We start from the raw sequence: 13,117 nt of genomic DNA, 5'->3' as shown, positions 1-13,117 counted from the left end.
GCGGGGAACACCCTTATTAAATTTCAAGAAGTGCCTTTTTAATAAAACTTACAGTAATGTTAACAACTCATGGGTAATTCATTCATGGAGGAACCATATGATGAAGAACCAGAAATTTTAGAATGTGAGGTAAAAGCTGCTCTTAAATTACTTGGAAGAGACAAATCACCAGGAACAGATGGCATACCAATAGAGTTGCTACAAGCTACTGAGACTGAATCTGTCCAAATGTTGACAAAAAATTGTCAACAAATATGGAAAACTAAACAATGGCCCACAGACTGGAAGCATTCAATATATATCCCAATTCCAAAGAAAGGGAATCCCAGGGAATGCAGTAATTATCCAACTATTGCCTTATATTCCATGCAAGTAAAGTAATGCTCAAGATTCTACAACAAAGGCTCTTACCATATATGGAGCGAGAAATGCCGGAGGTTCAAGCTGGATTTAGAAAGGGAAGAGGCAGCAGAGATCATATCGCAAACATACATTGGATAATGGAACAGAGCAAGGAATTTTAGAAGAAAATCACCCTGTGCTTTATAGATTACAGCAAAGCCTTTGACTGTGTAGATCATGAAAACTATGGAATGCTTTAAAATAAATGGGGGTGCCCCAGCATCTGATTGTCCTGATGTGCACCCTATACTCTGGACGCTACTGTAAGGACAGAATATGGAGAAACTGATTGGTTCCCAATAGAAAAGGGTGTGAGCAGGGGTGTATTTTATCACCCTATTTGTTTAATCTGTACGCAGAACATATCATATGGAAAGCGGGACTGGACCAAGATGAAGGAGGTGTGAAAACTGGAGGGAGAAATATCAATAATTTAAGATATGCAGATGATATCATACTCTTAGCAGAAACCAGTAATGATCTGAAAGGAATTTATTTATTTATTTATTTATTTATTTATTTATTTATTTATATACCGCCCCATAGCCGAAGCTCTCTGGGCAGTTTACAACATGCTGATGAAAGTTAAAGAGGGAAGCACAAAAGCAGGACTACAGCTGAACATCAAAAAGACTAAAGTAATGACAACAGAAGATTTATGTAACTTTAAAATTGACAATGAGGACATTGACCTTGTCAAGGAATATCAATACTTTGGCACATTCGTTAACCAAAATGGAGACAATAGTCAAGAAATCAGAAGAAGGCTAGGACTGGGGAGGGCAGCTATGAGAAAACTAGAAAAGGTCCTCAAATGCAAAGATGTATCACTGAAGACTAAAGTCAAGATCATTCAGACCATGGTATTCCCGATCTCTATGTATGGATGTGAAAGTTGGACAGTGAAAAAGGCGGATAAGAGAAGAATCAACTCATATGAAATGTGGAGCTGGAGGAGAGCGTTGCGCATACCATGGACTGTGGAAAAAATAAATAATTGGGTGTTAGAACGAATTAAACCAGAACTGTCACTAGAAGCTAAAATGATGAAACTGAGGTTATCATACTCTGGACACATCATGAGAAGACATGATTCACTAGAAAAGACAATAATGCTGTGAAAGACAGAAGGGAGTAGAAAAAGAGGAAGGCCAAAGAAGAGATGGATTGATTCCATAAAGGAAGCCACAGACCTGAACTTACAAGATCTGAACAGGGTGGTTCATGACAGATGCTCTTGGAGGTCACTGATTCATAGGGTTGCCATAAGTTGTAATCGACTTGAAGGCACATGACAACAAGACATTCACCTTGACTTAACACAACAAACCATTTCCCAAAAGACGCAATATAAATACAGAAATCTTTCTCCAAAAACCACCCCAGCAAAATCTGTTGAAGAAAAATGCACACTATCTCTCAACTTGCCAAAGTCTCTAGTTCAAGAGCCATTTCTTATCCTTTCTCTTCAGTAGCATCCTCAAACATACGTCTTCCACACTGCCAAGTTTCAAATCAGTCCATTGAACCATGTACTACAACAATAAGCCATAGGGTTGTACTCAGCGTTGTGCCAAGTATATAGTTGCATCATTGCAAGAATTTCTGCTTGCGTAGTGGGACTTTCCCCTCTCTCTTCTGCCTACGTGCCTCCTAAATCTGTTCTTCCAATCCTCTGGAGCAGATTTGAGAGGGCATGGGGGGAAGGGAGCAGCTTTCTCGCACTAGTAGTAATTCTGGTGCTGACAAGGACAGGTTAGTGAAATATTACTCATAGAATCTACTTCACATACACCTCCATTTCTCAGTATAATGGTGGAATCTATTTGGATCCCAACTGTGGCCCTACAATACATTGTCAACTCCAATGATTTCTGAATAAATATGTATTGGATTGTACTGCACATATTAGACTAAAAATCAACTGTCTGCTTGATTTATGATATCTTTTTTGCTCTTATTTCAGCTTATTTGCACTAATCTTGATGAACTCAGGGAACTAATTAGAAAAATTGAGAATGAACTCAAAGATGTAGAGAATATTAAAAAGAAATCGGTATGTTTACTACTACTACTCTTTTGAATGCATCGTTTTAAAGCTGTTTTGGTGGATCAGTTGTAGGTATTTTTAAGCTGTGCCTTCTCAGTAGTTTGATGAATCATGGAAAACTTTTAAAAAATTCCACTGTGTCCTCTTTTTGTCTGTTAACTTCTAGGAAGAAAAACAGTTGTATTTCAGTGTTCAGGCATTATCTCTAGGGCTTTTTCAAATAAAACATTACCTGTGACTAACACCATAGACAGACATAGGATAATATCCAGCAAAGTTGTTCCATTTGTGCAAGGACTTCTGCTTGTGCAACAGAACTTCCCCCCTCTCTCCACACCCCATCTGGTCCCTCAAATCTCCAGAGGGTTGTGGGAGCCCCAAGAACAGATTTGGGAGGGTGTGGGGGGAGGAGAGGGAGGGAAAGTTCAGTTGCACAAATAGAAGCCCTTGCACAAATAAGACAACTTATTGTCTTCCTGCTAGGAGGAAGGGCGGGATATAAATCAAATAATAAACAAACATACTTCATTGGATACAACCCATAATTTGTTCCTCCCCTTCTGCTGCTTTGTCAAGTGCTGTCCTTTATCTAATTCATAGAATTTATATTGTTAGCCTGCTGGATATACCACTTCTATATGGTTCCTAGCACACTGTTCCTGTTTTGTTTCTCATTCTGAACCTAAAAGAAAACCATGGGTGATCCTAGATGTCATCTGGTATTGCATTAAAATTAATCCCATTGATCTACTTACTGAACAATTATTTATGGATATAAACTAGTAAGTAGGAGACAGGGTTCTACCCAACAAATATTGGGATAAGCAATTTAATTAGACGGATTTTGAAAATATTGTTAGAATCAGAGCTTGGAAAAGTTACTTTTTTAAACTACAACTCCTATCAGCCCCAGCCAGCATGGCCACTGGATTGGGCTGATGGGAGTTGTAGTTCAAAATAACTTTTCCAAGCTCTGAATAAGAGGCAGAGAGGTTGATTCAAAGGTAAGTAACTATTCACAGCTGTAAATGGTTTTTACGTGTAGTCATGCAGTCAGGTTCTTGCAACCCTTTTAATAGTTACAGGCTTAGAAGATGCTCCTGCTGCTACTTCACTGTTACACTGAAGAGATTTATTTAATGGGGCAGAGGTGTGTATTTGTGACAAAATTGCTGCTGAAACTTGCCTGTTTAATAGATATTTATTTGCTTCTGTGTGATATGTGTCATACAGTTCCACAGGATAGAATTTGAAAGTAAATTGGGCAGTGGAACTTTCCTACTCAAAAGGAACAAATCTCTACATCTTTTTATATTCTTGCTTTGTGGTAGAATGTACGTTAACAGGCTAACTCTGTGCATGTTTCCTCAGAAGTGAGACCTTACCAAATTCAGTGGACTTGCTCCAAATTAAGTGTGCATAGAATTGCAGTCCAGGTGTGCTATACTCTTTTTCCTAATCCTTTTGGAATTTATACATACAGTTTCTACCTATTTTGTGTTTACAAGATAATACAAATTAGAAGCAAGCTCACTCTAGTTAAATATTAGCCTACCATAGTCCTGTATGATACTTATTTCCCAGCCCTAATCTTTCATCCAGGCTTCAGTCCAAGTTTTTCATACCTTGCATTGCTGTGGATCTGATATCGTTCTCAACATTTTTTCCTCAAAACAGAGGTCTAAGGTTGAATTGCCAGCTTTGAAGCCAATCTGTTCCTCTCCAACGATGCTACTAAACCCCATCCAAGATTAAAGCTTACATCTTAAAAACCTGGGATAAAATTTCACAACAACAAAGGAAGTTGATGGGATGGTAATTAGCTGGCTTGTCACCTGTCACCTTTTTTTTTTTTTAAATAAGAACTACAGTTGCTTTGCTCCAAATGTCAGGGGGCCTTTCCAGTTCTGTTAAAAAAAAAAAAAGGACTGAAAATAAGGAAGGCCCACCATTCTTGAAGCATTACATTCTGTGCTTCTTTTTTTAAATCAGTTACCATAATTCTGCATCCATCTCCCACTTTTGTAGAACGTTCCTTTTAGATTTTACTGCTTCCTCCAAAAGCACTTCAAGGGCTTCCTGTAACTGCTGATTGGCAGTTACAGTGATCTTCTTTGAACTTTGACAGGTGTCATTCACCTGCCTTGGCTAAGTGAAGAATTGTGGGTATCTGCTGAGAAAGAGGTATAGAAAACAGCAGAGGTACTTCACAGATATATCAAGTATATAGTTGTTGAGCCTCAGCTAACCCAGAAGGGACAGGGAGGGGGGAGGCATGAGTTTCAGGCGCCTCTGCTGCCAGAAGAAGCAGAGTTGGGAGTTGTTGAGTCTGAGCAGGACCTTGCGGGAGGGGGTCAGCTTGCACTCCAGCCAGTTCCCACGGGTAGCACACTCTCCGAGGAACAGAGCTCGCCGCCCCCAGCTGATGCAGAGGACTTGTTGGGGGAAGCTCCAGAGACAGTGCCAGCTCCTCCCTTGCCAAGCAGTTCCCAGGAGGATACCAGTGTGGCACAGCCCCGACCTCGAGCCCGTTGCTCAGGAGCAGGTGTCTTCCGATGAGCCGTTGGAAACATGCCCCCTGTCCCCTCGCTCCCACCGCCGTGAGAAATGGACAGGGCAAAGACAGGAATTACGAAGGAGTCAGAGATTACGTTCGAAAATGTCCCCTACTTAAGCTTGCCGCTCACAGTGGGGAGTCGTTGAGTCAACTTCCTTCACACGCTGCAGAGCATGTCTAGAGTGTAGTTAGGGATTCTAGTGAGTTAGCACAGGGTTTTCTATGAAGCGCAATGCCTTTGATGTATCCATTACTCTAATAAAATGAGTTTTACTTGCACCCACGCTTCAGCCTCGTCCTTCCGGCTCTGGACGGGACAATATATATGCTTGGTTCATTGGCTGAAACAAATCAAAATTTAAAATGAAAACTATTTAGCCCGTGGTTGAGTTCACTAATGAGTGGCAAGATGGATAGCAGGTAATGGAGACAGGCCAGCTGGAGTTAAAATTCATCATTTGTAATTACCCTTGAGCAGCAATCAAATTGTTCTGAAGTACTCTCATAGTAACAGCACAATCCTGTACAAGGAAACCCCATTCATTCCAACGTGTAGAATTGCAGTCTAAATCATTAGACCAGTAGGCAGCTTTGTCCTAGGTATGAATGGCAGTTTAATGTTTCAGAAAAATCTGGCATTTCTTAGTTCATTACCCCACAATCTAAACAAAACTGTTTTTATTTTAGCTTTTCATTCATGATATTTTAAAATGTATATTTCTGCTTAAACACTTGCATCTGTTAGCTTCTGTGCAGTTTTAATTTTGTGTGAATTTATGCACAAGTAGTATGTACAAGTATTCATCAGTGCAGCTGAATGGAAAGCTTATGCATACAGGCAGAAAAATCTAGTTCTGTTATTTCTGAAAATATGACTGATTTCACAATAATTTACCTCTGAGCTATTTTTCTCCTTCAATTTTCAGTGGGAACACTTTTTAAATTTAGGTATTTGTATATCCCCTCAGGAGGCCAGTGTAGTGTAGTGGTTAAGGTGTTGAACTATGACCTGAGACCAGGGTTTGAATCCCCACATAGCCATGAAGCTCACTGGGTGACCTTGGGCCAGTCACTGCCTCTCAGCCTCATGAAAACCCTATTCAGAATCGACTTGAAGGCAGTACATTTACATTTATATCCTCTCAAGGCAATTCATATCACAAAACTAATTAAAAGAACAAAATTAAAATGTCAGGCATTACTGGCCATTGTTAAAAGGAAAGTCTATCAATATACAGTATAATCTTTTCATAGTGTAAGAATGTATCTTTATTGGATACAAGTATATTATAATAATACTGTATTTTTATATTTACAGGGAAGGTGGTATCACCGAAAGCAAGCTGTAAAAGAACTACACTGTACTCTGATACGACTGCTAAATGAACTGTTACCATGGGAACCAAAATTAATGAAGGCTTTTCAAAGAAACAGGTAATTAGCTGTTTTGAATAATGTGAAATGTAAGAACTCTGCACCGCTTACCTTACTTTGTAATTGCTAATATGGTACAGACCAAAAGCCTGACTTCTCACACTACTTCTGATCTTAGATAGTGATGGCTGTAGGCATTTCACCAGATCTGTTTCCCTAGTAAGAATTATGCAGAATTGTTGATGTTAGTTCTTTCTTCTGATGTTCTGTTGAAGGTCTCGATTAAAAAAGGATTATGATGACTTCAAAAGGCAGCCAGATCACGATAAGTTTACAAGAGAACAGTGGACTCATGAGGACACTGAAGTAAATACTGGCATAGACATTTCCAGTGCATTAACTAGTGAGTCCTCAGAACACAGCGAGGTTCTGAAAAGGGATGATACACATACAGGTAAGTCTTCTGCTGGTCATTGTGAGTGCCTAGACATGTTATAGCAGTTCTTGCATACAGGTTCTTATTTTAGTCAACTAGAGAGTATGAATGGTATAACAGACTTTAGTCCTGTTACCAACTTGAATCTTGTGGGGTAGTTATTAGTTATATTAAAAACGTGGCAATCTCTATACAGTAGCTTTAGGATGTTGCAAGGATTTGAGTAGGATTAAAGCAGAGTGGTAAGCGGGGTAACGCAGCCGAAAGCTCTGCTCACGGCCGGAGTTCGATTCCAACGGAAGGAGGAAGTCGAATCTCCGGTAAAAGGGGTCGAGGTCCACTCAGCCTTCCATCCATCCGTGGTCGGTAAAATGGGTACCCGGCATATGCTGGGGGGTAAAGAAAGGCCGGGGAAGGAACTGGCAATCCCACCCCATATATACGGTCTGCCTAGTAAACATCGCAAGACGTCACCCTAAGAGTCGGAAACGACTCGCACTACAAGTGCGGGGACACCTTTACCTTTTTAAAGCAATCAAAGCCTTCTCACAGCCTGATTCAAGCAGAGGTATGCTCACCTCAGTCCTATAAGCTGTTCCTGCCCCCTCTTCCTCCAAATCCAAGAACTTAATTTTGGGGTACCAGAGGTGCTCCCAGCTCCAGGAGGAAAAGTCATGGCACCTGCTGTCTTTCATTTTTACTTCTGCAAAGGTTTGGGAGGAGGGGAAAGTAGGAAAGGTAGGAGTTTGTGAGCACCTACCAGCCTTTTGCAAGCATTCAATTGGCACGCTTACAAAAGCTCAACCCATTTCAGGGTGAATAGTGGGATATTCATGACTCCCTGCTATTGTTGATTAAAAGGCTTTCCAACTCAAGCAATGTGATCTTATACTGAAGCAGCTTTTTTGGCAGTTATAATGTATGTATGTTAATTTCACATCTTGAAAAACCCTCACAACTTTGGGTCTCAGTGAGGCCCTAATGAGGTCGTCTTGTGCCTTTTCAGAAAACATTTGATAATTAAATTTGATGTAGATTAAGTTACTGTTTTCAAAGCTGTGTAATTAGCAAGTTCTTGATGAAAAATCATTAATAGTGTCATAAGAACCTCCTCTTGTTGGTTGGAATGGCAATGTAAATATGTCTTACATTGATAGACTTTCCCCTAGCAATAAATTCATAGAAATGTTTAAGTTTTGCTTTTTAAAGTATTTCCGTCTTCTTTCCTTTTTTTCTCTCTAGAGGACATGAAACTGGAAATGGAACTTACTGCAGGAAAACCCAGACCTCTGAGAAGGGAATTGGCTTGTAAAGAAATGCACAAGACAGTGCCTAAATCTGTTAAACGCCAGTCCAAGCAAAACTGTTACCTAGATGATAGCACAAAAGAGTTTTCACCAAGGAAAAAGCTGAAATTAAGCACAAGCGATACCACAATCTATGGTATAGAAAATGACTTGTCAATTGATAGCTGCTTGAATAAACCTAAACCAATAGAATTGTCATCTTCAGAGTCATTGGACATGACAGATTCTGCACGATCAATAACAAGCTTAATTAAAGGGACCAAACCCATCCAGGCCTTGCTTGCGAAGAATATTGGGAACAAAGTGACCTTAACAAGTCAGTTGCCACCTGCTGCAGGTAGAAGCATTTCTGCTTCTGAAAAGCTGATTATGTCAACTATGGGTTCTTCCCCAGTCAAACCAGTGTTGCCCTGCCAGACCAGTTCAAAAAATCCATTACAAGTGTTGTACAAAATACCAGGTGGACCCTGCATGCCAATAGACCTGCATAACAATTCATTGAAGATTCAGGTGCAGCCTGTGGCTGATTGTAAAGCAGGAGAAAAAAACACAGGAGAGAAAATCATGCAGCAAGTCCTTATTTTGCCTAAAAATTTTCTTCTCCATCACAGAGAGAGTAAAAGTGTGGCAAAAGAAAGTCAGTCATTGCAACAGAAGCCTACTGAACAGCGCTGTATCTCTCTTCCACAGACAACTGTCAACACTACTTTAGCTTCTGCCTTTCCAACTTCACTTATAAATGCTGCTAGTGCGTTTCTCCCCAGCACAAATTTTAAAAAGAATACTACACATTTGCCACAAGGAGCTAATGCAGTGAACAGTCTTTCAACATTGCCCTCTGTAACCCCCACAGGAAATGTATTAGCATCAGTGGTGAAAATGAGCCAAAGTGAGACTACTAAAACTAAGACTGTTGTTTCAGCTGCCTCATTCCCTGTCGCTTCACCCACTGTTTCCTCAGCAGTCCAGACTTTGACGACACTACCACAAAGTGTTTCTGCTTGCACCCGCAGTTCTTCCCCAAGACTAACATCCCCACAAAAAAGTGACATTGGTGAAGCTAAACAAGAACTGAAAACAGTCTGTATCAGAGATTCACAGTCTATCCTTGTTAGGACGCGAGGTGGGAACACGGGAATTGTTAAGGTGCAGACAAATTCAGACCACATTTCCCCTAGTACCTTATCTCCAGGTTCTGTTTTCACATATGCACCTCAGCTTCAGGCATTTTTAATGCCCAAATCCACACAATTATCAGCCTCTACCTTTTCAGCTGTAACAACAGCCATACCTAATTTCCCAACACTTATCCAATCCTCTCCAACAACTTCTGCTTCCATTCCAACTGTTCCCAGCGGTGTCAATCAGGGAATGGGGAAAAACATGACATTTGCATTTGGGCAACCAACAAACAGTGGTACTGTGGGTCATGGAGTGCAAAAAACTGTGCATGTGTCCTCCCCCACCTTCTTGTCTCCAGTGTCACCATCTAACATTGTCATGCCACCACAGCCAAGCACCATTTCCTCAGGAAATATTGGACAGAGTACCACATGCACCACCCAGGCTCCTTTTATTAAACAACAAGCTGATGTAAATAGTACAAAATGTCCTGTTACACAGCCTGAGGTCACATCTATAAGCAGTGGAAGTGTGGTAAGTGGCACTCAAATTCAAAAACTTATGTTGGTCACAAATCCCCCCCTTCTTCCTGCCTGTGGAACTGCTGGAGTCAACCTAGTCCCTGCTCCAACATCCACTGTTACTACACAGAAACTGGTTTTCATTAACACACCACTTGCTAATATTCAGTCAAATACCAGTTTAACTGCAGAACCATTTAAACAAGCTTTTCCTCCTCCTATGGGAAAAGCGTATATTAAAAGCACAGAGCAACCTCAGTTAGTCCTCATTCCATCTACTGTGGGAACATCGCTTAAAGTAAATACATCATCAACTGTATCTCAAATAAAAGATGTGAAAATAGGACTTAATATTGGTCAGGCCATTATAAATAGTACAGGTAGTACACAGAGTGTTCCACCAATTAACATTATGCAGCAGACAGTTCCCAAAGATGCAGAAGAGAAAAATAGCCAGGGTGTAATTTTGCCATTGTCAGTAAGTGATGGTTTGGTTCCTGTATGTTCAAATTTGGCAACTCAGAGTATTGCATCTGCCAAAGAGTCTCTGAGTGTTGCAACAAGAGTAGTAAATGTATCTACAGTAACAACAACAAATACATGTTTAGATCCCACTTCTGTGGCATTGAGTGGAATTACTACTGGAGCACGGTCTACTGTCTTGGCTGGTGGAACAGATACTTTGACAAAAGTAGCACCAGTTTTAACTACTCGATTGCGTACCTCTAATGTTGGAAATACTGTGGCTATATCAACTGTGAAAACAGGGCACCTTGCTTCATCAGTATTAATTTCAACTACTCCACCAACTGTGTCTCATCCAAGCTTATCTACTTTTCAGTTGCCGGGTACAGTTGCCTTGCCGGGACCTGTAAATAGTGCCCCTACAATGATACCCACAGTTTCTCAATTGCCAGCAGTTTCACCTGCTGTACAATGTATGCCTCTTTCAAAAGGTCAGCAGTCCACACTCATTCAGTTTCAGTCATCAGGAATTTCAGCTGCAGTGCCAACAAATGGAAGCACTCAAAACCCTCAAACTACATTGGCTCCTAATGCACCAAATACAGGTAAAGTAATTAGTTTTTCTAATTTAGTTTCCCGGCCTTGTCAGCCACTGCCTCCTAATCTTATAAAGCCTGCTCCTGCTGTCTCTACTACTCAGACTGTCCCAGCTTCAACCTCTGTAGCTAGTAATGTAGGAGGACAGTTGGCTGAGTCTTGTATTCAACAAAAAATAATTATTAACACTTGTACACCTTTGGCACCTGGAACTCAAATAATGATCAGTGGTACTCGGTTCATTGTTCCACCTCAGGGCCTTGGAGCAGGCAGCCATGTTCTTCTCATTTCTACAAATCCAAAATTTGGGCCTCTTTTAACTGTTAGTAATGGTCATGGGTTTCAGGGTGTATCCCATGCTGCTCCTGCTTCCCAGAAGACTACACAAGTGGTGAGTAATACATTAAGTTGGCAGCCAACAAAACAGCCTTTGAAAAGCTCTACCAAAATTGTGAACTCTCTTGGGACTGCAAACCCTCTGCCTATTGTACATGCAACACCACAGATTGCAAACAGTGCTACAAAACCAAGCACTCCATCTTTTGCAACAACACTATCTACACCTTTGGTAACAACCACACCATCTACTAATCTAGCTAAAACGTCTTTGGTTTGTGCCACTCACACTGGTAATTCACAGCTCCAGAGCAGTACATCCGTATTGCATCTAGATACATCTATTAAAAAACTAATGGTGAGCCCAGAAGGAGCCATTTTGAATGCTATAAAGACTCCAACATCAAAAGCTTCCTCTCTGTCTTCATCCTTCTCACCTGACATAGTTTCCACAACTAGGAGTCCGACTGCTGTCTTCCCTAATTTTCTGAAATCCAGCATAGGTGTACCTGACACAGCTGCATCTTAAATTTAAAGTAAACAAGCTGTTAAAATGTTGGGGCATTCTTTTGTGTATGAAGTTAATTTATAATTGTTTTTTTAAAAAATTCTTACACTATTTGAAACATACCAGACATGGGGCTGATGTACATGAACCCATGGTATGTAATGGCCACTTCTGAGCAGGTAGCAGCTACAAGGCAGAGAACTGGACTATTGTGCATGCTGTTAGGAACTCATGGGCCAAATGGATTCAGATTCTGCATGTATCACTGGCCAGTTTGCCATTAATTGGGAGCTGCTAACTGAATTTTTAGAACCCCTACCATCTGCCCAAGGATTTGTGTGCATGTGGCCGTAGTTGATTTTTAACAATTACTTCATATTAGATTGCAGCTGCTTGCAATTCTTTAAAATACTTTTCAGACCTGTGCTTTCAAAGGGTCTTTATTAAAGTGGTCAAAAAAGGCCATCTGTTAAGGCATGTTTGTAAAAAGCAATGTTTGATTCTTAGTTAGCACACTTACAGGGATATGTTTCTTCTCACAAATCAGACTTTTTCCATCTTAATTATAAACAATACAGTACACTTTTTTGCAAATTTTACTTTGGTTCTGTGTTTTTAAAAAAAGCATATTTATGCATTGTAAAAATGCAGTCTATGGTGTAAAATTGTACATATTCCCGACTCCCTAACAGTATGTACTAAACTATGTGTAAAAAGAAGTACTCTGTCTTATTTATGTTTTGTTTACATAATGTATAGTTTTTTAAGTATTTTAGTAATTTTGGACAAGTGTACTGTTTAGCAATAATGCAGAAAAATCTGCATATAATAATAAACAACATTGCTGTATTTCTGCTTTGATTATGCATCAGTGTCACTCTAGAGAAGGAAGATTTGATAGCACAAGGTTATGTATGTATGGGCATTAAGAAATTAATATGTTGGGATTAACAAAAGGTTGTGGTCCTAAATACACTATTTTGACTCAAGTTCCATTGAAACTAATAGGATTTACTGCCAAGCAAATGTGCCTAAGCTTGTGGTTTTTCAGTCATTAGTGTCTTCCTGTAGCTCTTCTTTGCATCATTTTTAACTTTTCCCCTAAAGCTTATACAATTATGGATATCAAATTCTACTAGTAGTTTCACAATTCCCATGGGGTGTGGGAAAAAAATTATGTGAAATGGCCAAATTTAATTGACGATCTGTCCATTGCGTCAAAGACATCAGTGGGTTGAAAGTTACTATTCTGGTTTTTACAAAAAGAATCTAACATTCAGAAAAGTTAAGACTGTCTAGCAAAAATAGTAGATGAGATAGACTGCAGTAGTTGCAAGCTACAAGAATTTGAGTTGAATCTGTTTGAGGAATTACTGAAATTCAAAATGGTTTTTGGTCACAGATAGTCATAAGCTTGGAAGAGGGGTTGCACTTGCTAGTAT

At 40.0% G+C, this 13,117-nt stretch overlaps 1 protein-coding gene across 10 annotated transcripts in view; it reads left to right on the top strand.

Moving 5' to 3' along the window:
• The window catches only part of BRD10 (bromodomain containing 10), a 77,318-nt gene that overhangs the window by 60,127 nt on the left and 4,074 nt on the right, over nucleotides 1-13,117 (top strand). For 8 of the 10 annotated variants that reach the window (XM_061629421.1, XM_061629449.1, XM_061629442.1 and 5 more), the window contains 4 exons: nucleotides 2,369-2,458; nucleotides 6,328-6,443; nucleotides 6,659-6,837; nucleotides 8,062-12,456. In XM_061629421.1, the coding sequence (XP_061485405.1) occupies nucleotides 2,369-2,458; nucleotides 6,328-6,443; nucleotides 6,659-6,837; nucleotides 8,062-11,696 (4,020 nt within the window). In that variant the 3' untranslated portion in view covers nucleotides 11,697-12,456. Of the gene's footprint in view, nucleotides 1-2,368; nucleotides 2,459-6,327; nucleotides 6,444-6,658; nucleotides 6,838-8,061; nucleotides 12,457-13,117 lie in introns of those variants that run through there. The other 2 variants (XM_061629464.1, XM_061629444.1) reach the window with 2 other exon arrangements.

The sequence above is a fragment of the Rhineura floridana genome, chromosome 1, assembly GCF_030035675.1.
Source record: "Rhineura floridana isolate rRhiFlo1 chromosome 1, rRhiFlo1.hap2, whole genome shotgun sequence".
NCBI classification, from domain to species: Eukaryota; Metazoa; Chordata; class Lepidosauria; order Squamata; family Rhineuridae; genus Rhineura; species Rhineura floridana.
The sequence above is the reverse complement of the archived record's forward strand: the minus strand, read 5'-3'. Positions and strand labels throughout refer to the sequence as shown.